This window comes from Diachasma alloeum, unplaced genomic scaffold (genome assembly GCF_001412515.2).
Source record: "Diachasma alloeum isolate Michigan unplaced genomic scaffold, Dall2.0 Dall_scaffold_00183, whole genome shotgun sequence".
Classification (NCBI taxonomy): Eukaryota; Metazoa; Arthropoda; class Insecta; order Hymenoptera; family Braconidae; genus Diachasma; species Diachasma alloeum.
In genome coordinates this window covers 2,097,570-2,118,534 of record NW_021680349.1, presented here as the reverse complement: position 1 = coordinate 2,118,534, position 20,965 = coordinate 2,097,570, and the positions used below count along the sequence as shown (strand labels likewise).

Genomic DNA, 20,965 nt, shown 5'->3' with positions numbered 1-20,965 from the left:
TAATTTCAATTGAATGTTCTTAGAATACTCTAGAATACTCTACTCTCGAATTCAGAACTTAATTTTTGAAGAGATTTTCCTCCCTTTGAAAATTGAAATTCTTCTAAAATTCTTAATATTAATTTTTTCCATCAAGAATTATTCTATTGTCACCAAAAGTTCACATTATCCTATAATCTCCCTCAAAAATGCTTCACTCGAGACTTTCTGTTCTCCAGTTGGTAATCTCAATCCAAGAATAAATCTCCATTGAAATTAGCCTTCTCCAGGTGCATGGAGAGAAATTTTTTAGAAAAATTCTAGTGCTAGCACCGGAAAAGAGGCGCAAAGTGACGGCCAGGATAAAATTCCAGTGCCGGCACTAGAAAATTTATTGGGGAAAACGTGAATTTTTCCCCGTATTTCTGTAAAAATTTCACAGAAATCCCCAGAAATTTTACCAGAAATACCAAGAAATTTTACCTGAACAGCACTAGAATTTTTCACAGCCGGTGGATTGTGATTTTTTCCAGTGCTCGTACTAGAATTTTTCTAGAAAATTTCTCTCCGTGTGTGTAAACAATAATACAACAATTAAATTACTCTTACTCCTAACGATTAATCGATAATAAACCCCTAATACGCAACTTTGGATGTGCTCGGTGAGCCCAAGCATTTAAAGCTCATTGATCATTCGATCCTCACGCAAAATGCATCGTATCACTCTACCAGAATCTTCGAAAAAAATCATGACAGTTTTCTACGCTCAGAGAGAAAATGAATCATGTAGTCCCCCTCTCACCCTCGAAACCTCAAACCTTCGCAATAAAATGACGAGAGTTCCTCAAGAGTATTTTGTTTTTTTTTTCGAAGAAATTGTCCATGAGAATTCTAAATAGCATGCGAGAGTCCTCATGCAGCAGTTTCTTCAGTGATCGCGGTCTCGTGGATCCCGTATGCCGGGATCCACGCGCGTTCCTAGGTGTTGGCAGTGTCGTAGCTCTTGTAGGAGTGGGAAGCCTTCTTGTGCCTGACTGTGCAGAAGAGGATCATGCTGGCGATGAGCCCGAAGAGCTGGAGGAAGGCGACAACTAGGCCGATTGTCCCGACAATGTGGAGCCTCGTGACAAATCCCATTTGAATTGCTGAGGCGCAACCGTCTTTGTACCACAATTCTTTTTTGTGACCGTCGGGGTCTGGTCTACCGCAGTATCTCTCGCGCGTTATGCAGCAGGAGTCTGGCACTCTGTCGTCATTCGGCCAGGCGGATATTTGGAACCAGTCGGTGTAGTCGCGGACTCCGCAGCAATGGAACTAGAAGAATTTTATGGGAGGAAATCATTAAGGAGAGTAGCGAAGCGGTAAAATGATTCAAGATTTAGATCTGGGCTGAATTCTCGAGGAATAGCTCCGAATCGAAGGGAGATGGCGACATTTTTGTAATGAGCTTTTTTGTTGGGCGAATTGAAGGCTGCAAAGAAGGTTATAATAAAAATTTTGCTATCAGCCTCAGATTCCGAGATATTCACTGGAAACTGATTTATTTGACCGCTTTGGTACTGTATTATGATATTCGTTGTTGAACGGTTTGTGAAGTTGCATTCGAATTGGCTTCTTGCGATTGTATCTTCATCAAATAAGAATGAAAAATAAACATATGGTAACAGTGCAAAAAACACTATTTGAAATGAAAACTTCATTTCGTAATATTAAATTCTATTTAAAGAAAAAATGATTATGAAATTTCAAGTTTTTGGTGGAATTCAATGAAATTTTTTAGTTTTCTGTAAAAGATAAGTGAAAATTTTACTGATTATTTTAATTTTCAACGGAATAATTGAACAGAAATTCAGAAGTTCATTTCATTTTTTTCTTGAGTGGATAATTAGAAAATCGAAAAACGATTGATTTTTAAACAAAGGGATTCCCTGAAATTTCACAAAATCTGTTGACATTTCTTCTCAGGATTATATATCAATGAAATAATTACAAAATTGAAGTGAAAAGTTAAATTAGGAAGTAAATTCTTATTACTCTCTGCTGAATGTCATCCCAAATAGTTGCCAACGTCCCTGGCTCCCTCGTGATATTGTAGTGCTCCTGAATTCCAGACAAAAGCTCATGCTTCAGACTCCTCGACACTTGCTCTCGGAATATGAACGCCAGGGCTCCAAACATGAATTCACCCAGGAACATCATCACCACCAGACTAAAGTACTGAAAGTTTTCGCTTGAAAATTCATTTGATAATTTTCAGTTCCTCTTCTTCCCATTATGTTCTTCACTTTTTGTGTTTTTAGTTTTACAATTTAGTGTTTTTTCTTATCAGAGACTTATTTTGAGTCCCCGAGGATAATAATAATTAATAATAAATGAATAAATAATTAATTAATTAAAATAATTAATAATTAAATTTGAAAAACAGAGATTTTTTTGGGAATAAATATTCAGATATTACACCACGCATGTTTTTTACATTCAAGACCCTCCCCCCCCAATTACAAGCCGTTACAAACTGCCCCCCTTGTTACGTCACAAAATTGAAGTTTTTTTAACAAAAATAAGAACAAAAAGATGAAAGATTAGTTGAAAAATTAAATCTTTATGCGATGTTTATTGAACACTTCGGAACTTATTAAATTCTTGAATATCGCAGCATTCAGAAATTCCTCTTCATTGAATCTTTGGCATAATTTGAAAAACTGGTGAAACCTTTTTTTTCGTGAGAAAAAAAAACTTCTTTTTGATTTAAAAATTAAAAAAAAAAATGTGACATCACAATTGGAGCATCTCTCTCCCCCGTTCGTTCAACCCTCCCTCCCCCCTCTCCATCAATCATTTTGCATAATATTTAAATGAAATTCTGAATAAAATTCCCTGCTGAGTCGTCCCTAGAAGACAAAACGTAGACTTCAGCATAAAGAAATCTTTGTTTTTGAAACTCATTATTGATAATTGTTTTAGTAATTTCTGCAATCTTAATTTAATGAATATTGGAGTACTAACCAATATCAGCATGAACCTCAGCTGGAACCATGCCCCACAGCACCCGAGAAACGCAATGACAAACATGACGCATCCTGCAGCAAGTAGAATAGACTCGGCCGATATAAAACTGTACTGGGGTACAAGTGTAATGTACCCACGGTACGACAAAGTAAGCCACAGATCAGCCCCCAGCACTCCACAGGCGCACAACTATCCCATAAACGTAGGAAAAAAAAGGTCAAATAAAAAGCAGTACTTGTGAAGTAGAAGCTGTGGAAAGTACGCGAAAAAGAAAAGTCGTTTCACTTGAGAGATGGGGGACACTTGTGGCGTCGAGAGGCTGTAAAACTGAGAGTTTACACATTATTGTTCGCTGCATACACTCAACGCAGCGGTAAAATTTTTTTCACACTGAACTTCAAGCCCGTGATAATTCTCGGATGAGTGTAAATCAGGGTTAATCTATCGCTGTAAAAACTGGCGTGTTCAAAACGTTTTCATTTAAGAGGTTTAATTTAAAACTTTTCATTCACAAAAATATCAATTCTTGAGATTTTGTACTTACGGGAAGGGTAAAATATCCGATTTATTTTGGTCCTTTAGTTTTTTTATTTTCAAGTTATCTCTATTTTTAGTGCATTTACTTTAATTATCTTGTTATACATATAGCCCTGGGGACATCATTTTTTGTATGAGCATCATTAAAAACTAGTGGCGGTAAAATGTCTCAATTTAAGACATCAGTCTCACAAATGTGTCGCATCGATTAACTTCGTGATCACTGAAATTTCGAATGTCTCAAAATAAGATGGTTTTTCTGTCTAAAAATAAGATGTTTGAAAGACAAAACACATTCATTGATTAAATTTATAATTTATCTCATATTTTATAATTTATCACGGCGGCACTACGACAAGACATTAACCTCATTAAAACATAAAATCATAAAACGTTTTTGGTGATTCATGTATTTTATTCTGATTTATTGCAATTCCGTATTTACTGAGGGCCAAATGGGTTACAAGGGTGGAAGATGTCAAATAAATTAAAAAATAGTATCATTGCAAGATCAGAAGGGCGTAAAAACCTAAGGAAAAATACTTTTCATCAGTATTCATGATCACAAAAGTCCTTTTATCCATACGATGAGAAAAAAAAATTATGTGCGCCAAGGAATAATTTTCTTTGGAGAAGAATTTGTTTATTTAGGAGCGTATTTTTCGATAATTACGTGATGATTATGCTACATATGACCGTGAATAAACTTCATTCACAATTATTAACATTAGAAGTATTTCAAATTATTTTACGTAGGAAACTCAAATTTTAAAAAATTGAAAAATAATGAAGGGTTTTCATTGAAGGTCATATGTAGCATAAACGTCGCATAATTCAGCATAATTATAATATTTGGAGGTGGACATGGACCGACTGGGAATCATTTTCCTGGAAAAAAACGCTCTTAAACAAATAAATTCTTCTCCCTAGAAAATGATTTCTTTTAAATGTTTTAAAATTTTTGTCTCAGTGTATTCTCTTAATTCCTTTCAAATTCTGATTTATGATCGCTATTTTTAACGTAATAAAAATTATCAGTAAAAAAGGCATTGGCTCTTTTCAAGGGAAATTGTCGATTGAGAAAAAATAAACGAAGTATTCGGAAAAAAAATGAGACATCATAAATTTTAGACAAAAAATCCTCGAGTAAAACAGCTGAAATATCTAGAACGTATGTCTTCATTTGAGACACTAAATATCACGCAAATTTGGGGATTCAAACGTCCTGACAAAAGGACAAATATGTTTGTACTGCAGACACTAGTTTTCCTCGTGTGCACGGAAATAATTACGGATTCCATCGACCCAAATATCGATTTATTTACCCATTCGACATGGAGCATTAGAGACTACGAGTTCACGAGTATCTGAAGTAGAACGTGTTCTCTAATGTTCCAATTGCTCAGGGAAATCACGGGTACGTGAGTTCTTACCCAGATGAGTACGTTGAGCGAGCAGAATACGTGCCTAATGCACGTGTATCCAGTGTGACCCATGTCGCTCGACCTTGGAGAATCAAACTGCGCTTCGATGCTTACCTGAAAGCATTTGGGATTCATATGATGAATAATAAGTGTTGGGGTTCTTTCACGTGGGGAAAAGAGCGTGGGATTCAATAAAGGGAGATGAAGGGAAAATTGAATTTGAAAGGGTTTTTCAAATTACGGATTTCGAGAGAAGAAATTCCCCGATTTAATGTCCAGGATTGGTGAATCATCAATGATGAATTTACTGTGGTAACATAAATTTTCATTTCCTAAATGAAATTCTCGTTTTGTGAATAATTTTAGGGGAAAAAATCGAAACAAGAGAAAAAGGTTTGAAATGATTTGAAATTATTCGTAATAAAGAAACAGTGAAAAGTAATTTTGAAAAAATGGCACGATCAACCGCTACTTTTTCCTGAAACATTATTTTAATAATTTTAGTTTCTTTACATTTTATGCCAAATCATTGAACAATTTTATAATTTACCGGAATCAGGGGAAAAAATTACGATAATCGTTAAAAGGAGAGCAAGTTTTTTATTTCCTCCTTGACTCGGCGGTTTCACAAATCATGGCATTTGAGATTTATGATTTTACTGCGATACCCAGGTTTTAAAATATGAATATTGGTTTTTCTCATGAAAAATTATTTTGAAAAATTGTAATTTCCATACACTTTCTCCCAAAATCATTGAATAATTTTATTTTTCACCGGAAACAGTGAAAAAGAGATTACAATAATCGTTAAAGGGAGAGCAATTTTTTTATTGGCCGTGACTATTCGCACCATTGCGTGAATCACTCCCGTACACTCCATACACTCCACGCATGCGTGAAGTTTGTGTGTTTCACGCAGCCGAATTTTCATACTGCTGTGTATTTCACGCAGTTGAAGTTTCATACTACTGTGTGTTTCACGCAGTTGTATTTTTATACATCTGTGTGTTTCACGCAGTTGTATTTTTATACACCTGTGTGTTTCACGCAGTTGCATTTTGATACGCCTGTGTGTTTCACGCAGTTGTAGTTTTATACAACTGTGTGTTTCACGCAGTTGTATTTTTATACACCTGTGTGTTTCACGCAGTTGCATTTTTATACGCCTGTGTGTTTCACGCAGTTGTATTTTTATACACCTGTGTGTTTCACGCAGTTGCATTTTTATACGCCTGTGTGTTTCACGCAGTTGTATTTTTATACACCTGTGTGTTTCACGCAGTTGCATTTTTATACGCCTGTGTGTTTCACGCAGTTGTATTTTTATACACCTGTGTGTTTCACGCAGTTGCATTTTTATACGCCTGTGTGTTTCACGCAGTTGTATTTTTATACACCTGTGTGTTTCACGCAGTTGCATTTTTATACGCCTGTGTGTTTCACGCAGTTGTATTTTTATACACCTGTGTGTTTCACGCAGTTGCATTTTTATACGCCTGTGTGTTTCACGCAGTTGTATTTTTATACACCTGTGTGTTTCACGCAGTTGCATTTTTATACGCCTGTGTGTTTCACGCAGTTGTATTTTTATACACCTGTGTGTTTCACGCAGTTGCATTTTTATACGCCTGTGTGTTTCACGCAGTTGTATTTTTATACACCTGTGTGTTTCACGCAGTTGCATTTTTATACGCCTGTGTGTTTCACGCAGTTGTATTTTTATACACCTGTGTGTTTCACGCAGTTGCATTTTTATACGCCTGTGTGTTTCACGCAGTTGTATTTTTATACACCTGTGTGTTTCACGCAGTTGCATTTTTATACGCCTGTGTGTTTCACGCAGTTGTATTTTTATACACCTGTGTGTTTCACGCAGTTGCATTTTTATACGCCTGTGTGTTTCACGCAGTTGTATTTTTATACACCTGTGTGTTTCACGCAGTTGCATTTTTATACGCCTGTGTGTTTCACGCAGTTGTATTTTTATACACCTGTGTGTTTCACGCAGTTGCATTTTTATACGCCTGTGTGTTTCACGCAGTTGTATTTTTATACACCTGTGTGTTTCACGCAGTTGTATTTTTATACACCTGTGTGTTTCACGCAGTTGTATTTTTATACACCTGTGTTTCACGCAGTCTTATTCAGATACTCCTGTGTATTTCACACTCCTGTGTATATAAACACACAGGTGTATAAAACTTCAACTGCGTGAAACACACAGTAGTATAAAACTTCAACTGCGTGAAACACACAGTAGTATGAAACTTCAACTGCGTGAAATACACAGCAGTATGAAAATTCGGCTGCGTGAAATACACAAACTTCACGCATGCGTGGAGTGTATGGAGTGTACGGGAGTGATTCACGCAATGGTGCGAATAGTCACGGCCTTTTTTATTTCCTCTTTGACTCGGCGGTTTTACAAATCATGGCATTTGAGATTTATGATTTTATTGCGATACCCAGGTTTTAAAATATGAATATTTGTTTTTCCCATGAAAAATTATTTTGTAAAATTGTAATTTCTATACACTTTCTCCCAAAATCATTGAATAATTTTATTCTTCACTGGAAACAATATAAAAAAAATTACGATAATCGTTGAAACGAAAGCAAGTTTAATATTTTCTCCTCGACTCCGGGGTTTCAATAATCATGGCATTTGAGATTTATGATTTTACTGAGATTAAGTTTCAAAACATGAATATTTGTTGTCTAAGCAAAAATCCTTTCTGTCTGCATCTGTTGAAATTGAATCGAACATTGAAAACGTAACGAAACAGAGAAAAGTAATTGTTTTGAAAATGTCAAGACCATCTGCTACTGACTCTAAAAAATGATTTCTTCAATTGAACAATTTTTTTCGGCCGGAAACGTGAAAAAAATGAGGGGAATTGTTTAAAGGGGATCGAGTTTATTATTTCCTCATTGACTCCGGGGTTTCGCGCTCGAGTAGAAACAGCCATAATTTTTGTTTAGAATCAGCCATCAGTGGCTAACCAGCAGCTGATGAGTGCCGTTCGTGGCCTCTCGATCTACGGTGACTTCCAGGTCCCCTAACGGGACACATCCAGCAGCCAAGGCTTACACACCAATGCCACCTACACTTACAAACCGCTAGACCAATGCCAGTACATTGTTGTTGTACTTGCAGGCCATTCACTCTTACGACGATATGGAACAGTAGTTGCACGGGCGTCATCGAATATCCTTTTATGGATCGATTTCAATTTACAATAAAATGAACCGAATGGGATTGGCTGTCATGCTCCGAGGATTTTTCATAATTCAAAATGGCGAATTTATTAATCTATTGAGGTAAAGATAATGAAACGTCGAGGATATGTTTTAGTGATTATTAATTGCAAAAAATAAAAATTGAATTCACAATTATTTCATTATTTAGATCATCTCGGTATAAGAATTATAAATTTATAAATTCATCAAGAACAAAATAATGAAACTGAAATGTCGGGAATTAATTCCAAAGATTCAAATTGTAGATAATAAAAGATAAATTCCCCATTTTTGTTTTCATTTAGAATGGCCCGGCTACTATTCGATAATTGTGTCACTTGAAAAAACTGTGAATGAAATGATTTCCACGTTTGAATTATTTCAATGGTTGTCGAGGAAAAATTGCCATGAATATTGATTGCAAAAAATGAAAATTAAATTTATAATTGTTTTATTATCTAGATCATCTCATGAAGGATTATAAATTTATAAATTCATTGAGAACAAAATTATAAAATAGAAATGCCTGGAATAAGTTTCAGGAACGGAAATTATAGAAAATAGAGAAATAAATTTGTTTGTACTTCGAATGGTCTGTATTTCACAAAATGAAAATTAAATTCACAATATCTTTATTATTTAGATCATCTCGGTATAAAAATTATAAATTTATAAATTCATTAAAAACAAAATAATGAAATTGAAATGTCGGGAATTAATTCCAAAGATTCAAATTGTAGATAATAAAATATAAATTTCCAATTTCTGTTTTCATTTAGAATGGCCTGGGTATTATTCGCTAATTTTGTCACTCGACAAAACTGTGAGTGAAATGATTTCCACGTTTGAATTATTTCAATGGTTATCGAGGATAAATTTGAATGAATATTGATTGTAAAAAATAAAAATTAAATTTATAGTTATTTTATTATTTAGATCATCCCAATAATTATAAACTTATAAATCTATTAAAACGGAAATAATATAATAGAAATGTCTGGAATAAGTTCCTGAGATCGAAATGGGAAAAAAATGAAAAAACAAATTTCTATTTGTTTGCATTTAGACTGGTTTGGCCTTTATCCTCAAATTTGTCACTCGACAAAACCTCAAGTGCCCCTCAACCTCGTGATCGTACTCCAAAGTGGCTAGCGGTACCCGAAAAATTGAAATTATCTCCACGTTTGAGTCACCTCAACGGTTACCCCGATCTCCAAAACGAGGCCTCGAGGCGCAAACAAAAGAAAACCAACCAGACCTTTAAAAAAAAATAGACACAAGAAAAAAGGGCACACGGGGGCGTTTGCGTGTGTACAGAGAACGTATGCTCACGTAGGAGAGACTTTAAAGTCCCCTCCGACTTCCTGCCAATTGCTGGCAATTTGCAATCATCTATGATCCCCCCACATTGGGTTTGTAAAACCTCGCCTCGCCTCTAAAACCGTCGACCCGTTTCATCGAATTCACGCGGGACCAATGCTGAGATTAACACGTCCCACTCGGCCATTTATAATTTCAAAAATTTCCCACGTGACGCAACCCCTTTCCCACCCTCGAGCTATTTCAATAATTTTCACTGGTGTAAATAAAATAAACAAATTATCGTTCCGTTTCAAAATAGTCTTTTGTAAGATTATTATTGAAATGTTACATTAAAAGTTAAAATTCGATGAGAAAATTAGCGAAAACCATTAATTTCAGTATAAAATTCCAATAAATTGTAACAGTTATCATTTTTTCCTCAAAATTTAAGAATTTACTTCAATTTTCAGCCCAAAACTTGAGAATTAATTTTATTCATTTTATTTTAATTCGAATTTTATATCAATGCAACTTCAATGTCAGAGAGAACTCGTTTCCAAATATTTTAATTGATAAGTAAAACAAATATAAACAAACATAAAAAATTGCAAGACGCGTGTATACAAGAAAATTTAAATCGCCGTTTAAACATTTTTTGTGACATTTTTACTGAAATTTCCAGAACTTGATGTGAAAATCAGTGGAAATACTAAATTTCCATTAAATTATTGAGCAATAATTATTTGAAATTAGTAAAAATCAGGTGACTTAAACATTTCTATTTTATTCTGTCTTAAAACATACGAAATCATTTGAATTTTCAGCCACAACTTGAAACTTTACAAGTCTTTCACCCATAAATCGCTTTCAATTTCAATTTTCGTTACCAGCGCATTCAAAAGTCAGAGAAAACTCATTCCAAATTATTTGGATCGCAATGAAAAGAAATATAAACAAAACATAAAAAATTGCAAAACGCCATTTCCTCCAACATCAATTGAATTTATAACAGCTCGTGTACTGAAATTCTGCCACTTTTACGTATGTTGGAGGCAATTTATCACTCCGTGAAATTATGATAGAATTATAGCGTAATACAACACGAATGGAAAAGACTAGGCAAACGCCATTGATATGCAAACTCTGTATTGAATGAGTGCGATGATAAGCGTAGAATCGTCCTTGCGGTAATGACGGATGGATTTTATTCCCGATTACGTAAGTTGCTGTCGCCAGAATTGATCAAAACTGCTGTGATTGCGATTTTTCTGCTTCCGAGGTGTGGAATAACATTAAGAAGTGATGTTGAATAAAAAAATCGTGACTGTCAATTGACGAATGGAGAAAATGCACTGTTTTCTTTCCTTCTCAACGGTAATCGGTATGAAAGGAACGGAGAGTTTAGTCTGTGGGGCATCCCGTGCGGGTGATTTTGATACGCCGACCCTTCGATTCATCACGTAGACGTGCACGTCTGTAACGCGCTCTCGTTTTGTTCGGTGGGACGATAAAATTAATGCATAAAAGGCCTGACGTTCAGAGATAAATATTTTTCTCAAGCTCATTTCATTAGTGACAGCTGTGCTCAGACTGCAATCACATTGTCATCAAATTGTCGCAGTTAAGTCATTAAAATCACTGTCTTGTAATAGAAGATTTTTAAGAGAATGGGATTGAGTGAGTGGAAAAATATAATTGATAATAATTCAGTCATGTTTTATGATTGACTCAGGTCCGCTGTGGGAGATGGAATTTAATCTAAATGTCAATTGTTTTGTTAGAGTTATAAATTCCTGTCGTGCTGATAACGAAGTGTTGACTCTATTCTTGTTTTTTGAACGTGTATTGGAACATATTTTGAACGTGAATTCATGGGATACATGTGTGAATGGTGGAATGACGACTTACCTATTTTTGAGGCGAGTTTTCCTTCACTCAGACCAGGTGACAGATGTAAATCATGTGATTAAGTTCGAAGCGGTTCGGGGAGTCGCAAAGCCTGGACTGAAAGTCCGCGGGCTCGTGCGGAGATTCAAGTTTACGTGGGGGATAGTCGGCGGCAACAGCGCCTCTCGGGATTGGTTGCTAAGGTTTATTTGGGGGATTTGAATTTCTGAATTTTTTATTCGGATTTTTCGATTTTTGAGGGGATATGGAAATTGTCTATCATTTGGGAATTTTCTGTAGTTATGGAATGAAGTTGTAAAATATTATCAGGAAGATTTGAGGTACCTGAGGAGGTAGTGACTGTTGGTCATGAGAGATTCTATTTCATCCACAGATGATATATTCCATGTTAAAATGAATTTAGTACATATCACTAATTTATAATATATTATTTTCATGGAGGGGTTCCTGATAGAGCAAAAAAACGAGAGAAAAATTCAGTACTAAAGCGATAAAACGAAAAATTATCTTTTTTTTTGCTTTTTCATTATCGAATTGAAAAATTTGAAAAGTTTTCAATTATTTGATTAAGTGGATGTTGACTATTGGTTAGTTTTCAATAAATATCTCGGAATCTAAGCCAAATAGCGCAATAGCGCATAGTCTTTTTTGTAGAGCGAATTAAAAGCTGCAAAAAAGTTATCATAAAAATTTCGCCATCTCTCCTGACTTCAGAGATATTCTTCGAAGACTCAGTTAAGAGCTGAGTCGGCCTAAACCATTTTAACGTTTCGCTACCGATTTCCCAACGGAAATTTAAAAAAAACATGAAAGAAACCAAATTCTCGTATACACAATATTTCTCAAGTCCTTTCAAGTAATTATGGTTCTTGCATTGAACGAAATGATGAGTAACAAATGTTTAACGAAGGATTTGAGGATTGTATTGTTATATTTTTGAGAATGACTGTGAAATTAATAAACTGTACAGGGTGTGCCACGACCGACCCTGTTCCTTCGAGGGTATTGAAGAGAATGATTTTTGAAGTGGAAAGTTTCCCTTTCACATTTGGATTTGAGCACTTTTTCCCGTTTTTTGGAAAATGATTTTGAGCGCCATAGGACAAGAAGGGGGAGTGCAGCCATAGTTGGTTGCACATGTGCATCAAACGTGCTGAAAAGAAAAAAAAAGGAAAAAAAATTGAACAATTGGAATTTATAAATGAATAAAAACACTCCACTAGTCTTTTCAATATATATTTCGTATTCAAAATATAATAATGAACATTACACATGATGCTAGCTCATATCGTGACAGTCAGCGCTGACTGGCACTTTACAGTGGTACCGTGTAATAAATCTAGTCGAACGGCTAGCGTCTGGAAAAGGCAGATATGAGATCGGAAATACAAAAAGCTGCCCAAATCAGTCCCTTACGTTTGTCCACTTTTCCAAACCAAAAAAAAAACTCACAAACGTAACTGCCCAATTGGGCTTTAGACTCTCTTTCACTCGAAGTTGGGTCGTTGTTTTTTAAACTGTCATCCAGGACGTATCCGCTCGGCAAAAGTGTGGACTCGATTAGTAGGTGGGTATTTCCCTTCTGTTACTTTTTTCATTCTTTCACAAATAGCACTTGGTAATCCCTTTCTCGTGAAACTAAATTCCTTCTCTGACTGAGGAATTGAGGGATGAGAAGTTTATGGGAATAAACTCATCACTCCAATTCGCTCAATAACAGGATGATTCATGAGAAAGTATCAACCGTTCATCGAAAAATTGATTTTCATGAATATCAAAACGAATGAAAAGAAGATAATTAAACAAATCGTCAGACGCACAGACGTTTTTTGTTGGTTTTTTGCATCTGCAAAGTACTAGACGTTAGCTTCAGCATTCCTCCACTTCTTACGCATATAGTTATTATAATACATAGTCATTTAGTTACATAATTAGATCCAAAGTAATTTTTTTTCTTACGTAGGCAAGCGAGAAGCCCACTTACAAATTTTTTATTTACTCATGGTTTTTTTCGTTATCTCCTCATCTCGATTTTCCATCGTGTTTTCATAAGCCCCAAAACCCTTAAGAATAGTTAATTCAATATTTTTCGTTTCTTTTTTTCCGTATTTTTTTTGTTTTTTTTGTTTTCGTTTACTATACAAGTGGCAAGAAAAAACAACACTCAAACTGCCTTATCTACTAATATTTATAATAATTAGGTAATCATCACAGTGATAAACGAAAAATATATATATACTTCTTGTACACTTGATCGGTTTAATAATCGGTTGATCACTTCATTCATTTATTCCTTTTATTTATTTAAAAACATGGGTTTTTGTTCAATTTATAGCGTCTTTCCGTGGCACTTAACACACACTTACACATTGGATTCTCATTAAATTTCTTTGAATTAGTTAATCTCGTATTTAAATTTTTTCTTTTAATTTACAGATTTTCAGGATTTCAAAAAACTGTATGTTTATGCCTCCACTAAATACCTAGAAATTGTGTTAATCCGTCTTTTTGAATTTAGTACTTCTTTATTTTGTATTTTTTTCGTATTAAAAATGACGTCAGGTAAGGGCTTGTCACCCGGTATTCGTTAATTATTTACAATACATCTCGAGAAGCCCTCAGTGATATGGAAATATAGAAATCCCTCAGCTGCCGTTATTCTTCCATTAAAAATCAATCGTTCCCCTCACTTTTCAATCATAAACTCAAGCACTGAAATCAAATAATCGTAAAAACAAATTATACTGATTTACATGGGCCTTCCATTCTCGAATACCGAATTACAAGCCATTCATAAAAAATACCTAGTTATGTACAATAAAAAAAGTTTATCGAGGAGTTTATAGTTTAAACATTTCTCTCTCATCTTCAAAATTTCCTTTTGGCTATGTTTGTGCTTAGGCGTGTCGAATACCACAGAGTCTATGAATCCTACATCTGCATTATGAACCACAAGATAGGCCATAATAATTAGGTAAACAATTCGTTGATGCTGAAGATAAATAACTAGATCTGTCTGTAATAAAATCAATAAAAAAAGATTTGTTACTCTGTGATACGAACGTGGTCAGCAAGAATTTCCTCCACCATAAGTACAGTAACATCTCTCAAGTGTTCCTTTTTTCCATTATTAAACTATTTAAGAATTTTTCATTTTCTTCATCATTGGCCTGCCCTTAAAAAATCTTAAATCCAGTTAAGAATCGTTCCTCGGATTTTCATAAAAAAAAAGAATCCCTCCATTTTTCATTTATTTATTCATATAATAATATCAATAAACCGTAAACCTCTTTTCAATATATACTCCCTTAAAAACAGTCTTTATACATTATTTAAATCATTTATATACAGATGTGCAACTAGCTAAGTGAATAAAAATTGTTTCTTTATCTCTTATCATTTATTTTCCTCTCTTTTTTTCATCAATTTAATTTATAATTCTTTTTTTCGTCGTATCCACCGATCGGTAACGCCGCTCAGTCAGTTGGATCACAAACCAATCGAAAGTCTGACATTCGATTTATTTATCAATTTCCATAATGTTGTAATCTCTTCCGACACACGAACGTCGATCACTCATACCCTGATCGTATTTACAATTTTCATCGTTTATTATTTTTCACATATCTAATATCATCTTACAACTGGTCTGGAGGCTTTGATCTCAACAAAACGATGAATCCCATTTGTTCCATTGATTTAGAAATATTAGGCAATTATGAGCCCAGTGTGGTTTTTCGTCAACTGGACAACTTGAATAGACAAGAGGTATTGACATTAATCCTGTCATGAACAACTGCTGGGGTTTTGTTTGGTAATTGCAAATCCATTTGCATCGGTATCTCCCTCGTTTCCCAATTGAGACGTCGATCTAGTTTAATACAGAAACGAGGGACAACAGGAATTGCTGTGACAGATTCAATGTTACCCAACAGTATTTGGAGATATTGAATTGTTCTTCAGGCAATGATATCCATCCAAACGTTGAAAATTCTTCGTGAACAGTTCTGCCGTCAACGGAGGGGAGGGTGGGGCAGAGTGAACACTATTGACATTTTTTCAATGCTCATGACTCAGAAACACGTATTGAGTTCAGTCCAGGCTCATCACACAAGGAAAGAATTGTGGTCTCCATGAAAACAAAATTCCTCCATTTCAGTGATAATTCAACATCTCATTAACATTTCAGCAAAAGTCAGAAGTGTACGTTTCACCCCACTTACCCCTCAATAACAAACAATATCTTGAGGATTTTCCCCAATGCTCGAAAATAAAAGCTAAAAAATTTCACCTCTGGTGGAATTGTTTTCAACAATTCGAATTACTTAATTTACAAAATCCATTAAAATAACATGAACATTATTTACAATTTTAAAATACCAATGGGAGAATTGTTCACGATGAATTCGTGCATTTCGATCACTGTCAGTGACTATTGTCCTCCCACATTACTCATTCTTCAACGTCGAGGATGGAGAAAGACTAGAAAATGACTAATGTGAAAAGGCGCAAGTGTCTTTGCCTTGAGTCAACCTCAACGTATACAATTTCATTCACATTATTCTCACACTCAGCTTATCATTTTTGCTCATTACTCTCGGAAACCATTCAAAAGCAACCATACACAAACTGTACAGCTTCCTCAAGTTAGTTCAGTTGATTCATCATCGATGAATGCATTGAAGCTGAGTATGTGGTTTTTGTTCCTTTTTGTAACTAGGCCCGAATATAATTATCAGGAGTTTATACACATCATCTCGATAGTAATTTGCAGAGAATCGCAGCACCAGCAGCAAGAACCAGGGAGACTCTCGACAAGGACGAGGAGGAGGCTGCACTGGCTCTTGTTACATCTTCACAGATGCCTGAATATGAAAACATTCATTATAGGATGCATTATGTTATTTCAGTGTTGGAGAAGACTTGACCAAATATGCGTTCTCAAATCTTCAATTGCATTGGGACTAACAGAAAGAGAAAGAAATTGTTGTGTTTTTTAAACAATTCAAATTGCAGGTACAATTAACTAGTAATTTTTTAGGAGAGTGACATTTAATTCGATTTAGTCGGACGAAAATCATGAAATTTCCTATTTCATTGCAAACTCAAAGACTCTATTTACCTGAATTTTCCTGATTTCCATTCATTTCCATGGAACAATTGAACTAAATCTTTCAGTTTCCATTAATTTGTCCATAAAGTGTTCAATTTTCTACACCGAAATCCTTCAAAATTTGAGTGGGACTATAATGTGACGTGAATTCTTAGCAGGAAATTTCGACCAAAAAATAACAACTACAAAACGAGATCATTCTACATAATTTCGGGATGAGAGGAAAAGTTCTGACAATCTTTTTCACATCGAAATAATGAGAAGTTCAAAAAAGCACTTAAATGTGCATAATCTGCATGAATAAATGCCCCATGCCCTGTTCTTAATGCCTAACAAGTCGTGAGTATTCCCCTTACCTTGACTGGCCAGCCTGTAAGTCCATTGATCGTTGGCTCCTGTTTGAAACTCCCGCGCTGGTCTTGACAGCCATAATTCTTGCTCCTGATGTTCCAGCCTAGAGCCTCTACCACCAGGTGATTTAGACGGTGGATCTTCCCATCTCATCGTGAAGCAGAATGTCTTAACAACGCCAGGCTCACTCTCCGGTTGTGACACTATCATGTAATGTGTACCTTTCTTGTCCTGCCAGCTGTCGTGGCACGTGTACACTATTCCAAGACAAAGACAAAAAACGATAAATTAATCGAGTGCCATCCGTGATACACCATCTCATCCAATAATTCTCACCAAGCGCCATAAAACATGAACCACTTGATTCGGAATTCAAGAGATGGTGAATGAATGGAGTGGGAAATCAGATAAAATTGTTTTTCCCTCCCAACTTACCAAGTTGGTCACGTTCACACGTATTCGCAATAATCATTTCACTCTGATCGGATGAACCACATCCAATCTGTAGCTCAGATACGTTGCACTCCTCGTCCTCACTGTCCTCTTGCCAAGTCAATTTCTGGGCTGGTCGCATACCTTGCACACCTCTTCGTTGACGCCGTGGAGTGGTGGAGAGAACACCAGATGTCGAGTAATCAATGACTGTGTATCGGCCTGGTTGAGGACATTTTCTTTTCTCCATTGTCGAGGCTGTAAGATATTTACCTCATTGAAGCACATTATTCACGTAAAATGAAGTACGGAGATGTAAAAGTTTCTGGTTCAGAGAAAAAATGGGAATTTCAGAAACCTGTAACATTTCCACTTGTTCAGTGGAGTTGTTGGATTGTTGAATTAATGTATTCCCTTTTCTGGAGTGAATCTAGTCACGTTTTAACTGGGTTTTGAAATATCTCGGAAATTTATAATTCTCGATGTGACTCATAACTCCTTTGTTGAAAGTTGATAATTTTATTTAATTCATACTCAACAAATCCTAAACTGTATCCCTTTCCGAATGTTATTTCTAGAACACAAAGGTACTTTGTTCTGATAACCAGCAACTTTCTCTCTCGCTCCAGAGAAGAATAGTAAAAAGTCACTTTGAGGACGCAAAAATAAGAAAAATGAAAAGGATTTGACTGTGTACTGCCTGGTTGAGGGCATTATTCACGCAGAATGAAGTACCGAGAAGTAAAAGTTTCTCGTTTAGAGGAAGAATCTTTGAATTTCAGAAGTCTGTTACATTATCACTTATCCTGAGAGGATGTTTCCCAAAAATCAGAACAAAAGATCCCCATCTGAGTTATTTTGTACTTAAAAGCAGTAGAATTTTACTAAAATGAAGCTAGATCACAGTGTTGGATTGCTGAATTGATGTTTTTCTGAAATTTATAATTCTGTCTCAATGTGATTGATCACTCCTTTACTAAAAGGTTGACAACTTGACGTAATTAATGTTCAACTAATCCTAAACGCCATCCCTTTTGAATCTCTCTTTGAAAGTACCTTTACGTTCCTAGTCTAAGAACGACAAGATACTTTGTTCTGATAACGAGCAAGTTTTTCTCTCCTTGCGGAGAAAATTATCGGTCAAATCATTAAAAAATTGGAATTTAATGTCATGGAATCAAATGTCGAGATAACAGTAAGGAGAAACAAAAAGGATCTTTGAACTCATCTCATTTGGAAAATTACTCATGCATTCATCGGTCACAAAAGAAACATTAGAAAGTCTAAAAGCATTAGTGTACCGGACATTTCGAAGGGAGAAATATACATGAAATGGGGAAACGACAATCAGACGAATGGAAACCGTTCATCGTGATATGCAAAGCAACACCAACGATTCCCTGGAGGCATTTATCTTCGTCCAAGCGATACGATCGCCACCCAGCCATTATTGCCCTGCCAGTAATTCATTCCCTCGAGTCGTTCATAAATCAGAAATTATTGAAAAAATAAGGTGAAAGCAATGGTCGAGAATAGAAGGCAAATATTTTCAATTTTGATTGGCGTTACTCACATATTAGCGTTGTATACGGCATGTCCGACAGATCCTCCTGGCATGCCTCCTCTGGTACGATGGTTTTCCGATCTGAAAAATGGTGCGATAAATTTGTCAGAAATAGCCATTAATGTCGGTATCAATTATCCATTGGAATTCATGTACACTGTCAGAGGGAATGAGAAATTTCGTGGACAGTTGACTAGGAATTTACAAGAAAGTGACATTGAATTCTATTTAGCGCAGCAGAAAGTGTCAATGAATTGAAAATTCACCTGAAATGTCCTCATCTCTATCAATTTTCATGGAATAGTTGAGCGGAAATTTAATTATTCCATAAAATTTTCCTTGAAATTTCAGTGAAACTATAATGTGATAAAAATTCCCAAGAAATGCACCAAAAATTTCAGCGAAAAATGATTAACAGCGCAGAGTGGAGGTGAAAATTGATGGGAAAGTGTGTTTTATCAGTCCTCCAATAATTTCCGATCCCTCCGCATTGATCCAACGGTGAGAGTGTGATGGCACAATTGAATGAGTTGGAAAAAGAAATGAAAAGGGATGAAATTGATATTCAACTCACCTGATTGCTGGAGCTCGATAACGTTTCCGGCTCTTCTGTGGAAGATCATGCAGACGTAGCCAATATCGCTGCAATAAGAAGAGGCCATGAAGTATGGGAATGGAAAAAAAATGAGGGGGCTTGGGGGTTTATGAAAGAACGTCATGTCGCGTCAAAGGAAATATTTAAAAAGGCGACTCGACGATTCGTCAAACGAGTGGAATAAGAGAAAAGAGGGGGTGGGGGAGGGGTAGTACAAAAACGTCTCATTTCACCCATGACAATAAAATGGATAGAAAATGCAGAGAAAAAAATTGAATGAGACTGTAATAAATTCTGAAAAAAAATCCCGTTGAAAAAATTACAATGTAAAAGTAATGAATGATTCCTTTCAATTAAACTCCCTGAAAGAACATCAAAACATAATAGAGGGAAATGAATGAGGGAAAAAGAGTTTGAGTTTGAAAAACAAAGAATTTGTACCAGAGAACTTTGAGGAGAAAGAGAGATGAAAAATTAGTTAATTACTTTCGAAACTTACCATCCTTTGGTAATATGCGCAACAAGTTTAACTTTATTTCCTCCATCATCATCGCTCTTCTCTAAATTGTGACATACTATTCTCTCCACGTGTGAATGATCATCTTTAACGCGCAATGTTGCATTACCAGTTGTAAAGTGGTAATTTCTCGAGTGATCGAGAGTGCGCCATTGATGGCGTCTCGTCACCCAGGCGGGATACTTGCATCTGTTGTGCTCTCGATCGACTGTAATAAAGTTGCAATTGTCAGGGGTAATTTATTTTTTTATCGCAGGGGAAATAAGGCTTCAGTGTTGCAGTCGAGAGCCATCTTCATTCGAGTAATACCTTTTGTCAGTTTGATGGTACGTGAGCCCTCGGCAACGGAATTCAGAGCACTACATGTCGAGTCGCCGGACTGGGCGAGGACGTAGGTTACCTCTCCACTGCGGTGGTGGGTATTTTTTTCGTATAGGAAGCATCTGAAGTAATTTTAAGAATGAATTAAATTATTTCTTGGTGAATTAATCCAGTTACTTTATCAGTCGAAAAACTAGCGTCTGAAATTCAGACACTTTTGTTTCCTTTCTTAAGACGTCAGACCCTAAATTTGTTGTAAGTTTTAAAACATTCTAGGTACTTTACACGAGGATCCTTTGTTTCACACTTATGAGGTCTCATTTGTTTCCTCAGAAATTTAATTTATTTTTTCGCAAGGTTTTGCCATGTTGTATGAAAGAAGCCAATCATTTTGTCACTGATGATTTTAGTTACGTTAAAATAGCGGTCATGAAACTGAAATTGAAGGGAATTAAGAAAATAAGGATAGAAGAATTTTTGTTATCAAGAATACTGGTGAAGCGTTTTTCCTCAGATCAATGTTTTTGTGGTTTTTACGCCCTTCTGAATAAAGACAATACAGGTTAATAAAATGCTGCGGGCGGTTTATTAATTCCACAACAGAGTAAATACGATGTGTCTTGCACAAGAGCTCTAGAGAGACGGAATCAAATAATCATGTTACAAAGAGCTT

General features: G+C 35.6%; 2 protein-coding genes across 2 annotated transcripts in view; both read right to left on the bottom strand.

The window, feature by feature from the left end:
- Nucleotides 1-494: 494 nt before the first annotated feature.
- On the bottom strand, nucleotides 495-11,503 carry LOC107046810 (tetraspanin-9). Its single transcript, XM_015269526.1, has 5 exons — nucleotides 11,400-11,503; nucleotides 4,959-5,063; nucleotides 2,986-3,177; nucleotides 2,014-2,196; nucleotides 495-1,293 (listed from the first exon to the last, which is right to left on the bottom strand). The coding sequence occupies exons 2-5, from the start codon at nucleotides 5,019-5,021 to the stop codon at nucleotides 958-960; spliced, it is 774 nt and encodes a 257-aa protein (XP_015125012.1). The 5' UTR covers nucleotides 5,022-5,063; nucleotides 11,400-11,503; the 3' UTR covers nucleotides 495-957.
- A 2,022-nt stretch (nucleotides 11,504-13,525) lies between these two features.
- The window catches only part of LOC107047922, a 218,519-nt gene continuing 211,079 nt past the window's right edge, over nucleotides 13,526-20,965 (bottom strand). The window contains exons 7-13 of the mRNA XM_015270851.1: nucleotides 20,281-20,414; nucleotides 19,954-20,179; nucleotides 19,434-19,501; nucleotides 18,869-18,940; nucleotides 17,299-17,553; nucleotides 16,869-17,120; nucleotides 13,526-16,264 (exon numbers count right to left, since the gene is read on the bottom strand). Coding sequence (XP_015126337.1) covers nucleotides 16,152-16,264; nucleotides 16,869-17,120; nucleotides 17,299-17,553; nucleotides 18,869-18,940; nucleotides 19,434-19,501; nucleotides 19,954-20,179; nucleotides 20,281-20,414 — 1,120 coding nt within the window. The 3' untranslated portion in view covers nucleotides 13,526-16,151. The remainder of the gene's footprint in view (nucleotides 16,265-16,868; nucleotides 17,121-17,298; nucleotides 17,554-18,868; nucleotides 18,941-19,433; nucleotides 19,502-19,953; nucleotides 20,180-20,280; nucleotides 20,415-20,965) is intronic.

Bases quoted from the DNA above. Each gene is read 5' to 3' on its own strand.
- LOC107046810 (XM_015269526.1), bottom strand. From the start codon at position 5,021: ATGGGTCACACTGGATACACGTGCATTAGGCACGTATTCTGCTCGCTC. The intron at 3,178-4,958 runs GTAAGAACTCAC...TTTATGGGATAG, and splicing joins CGCTCAACGTACTCATCTGG to TTGTGCGCCTGTGGAGTGCT. The intron at 1,294-2,013 runs GTAATAAGAATT...AAATTCTTCTAG, and splicing joins GGGATGACATTCAGCAGAGA to TTCCATTGCTGCGGAGTCCG.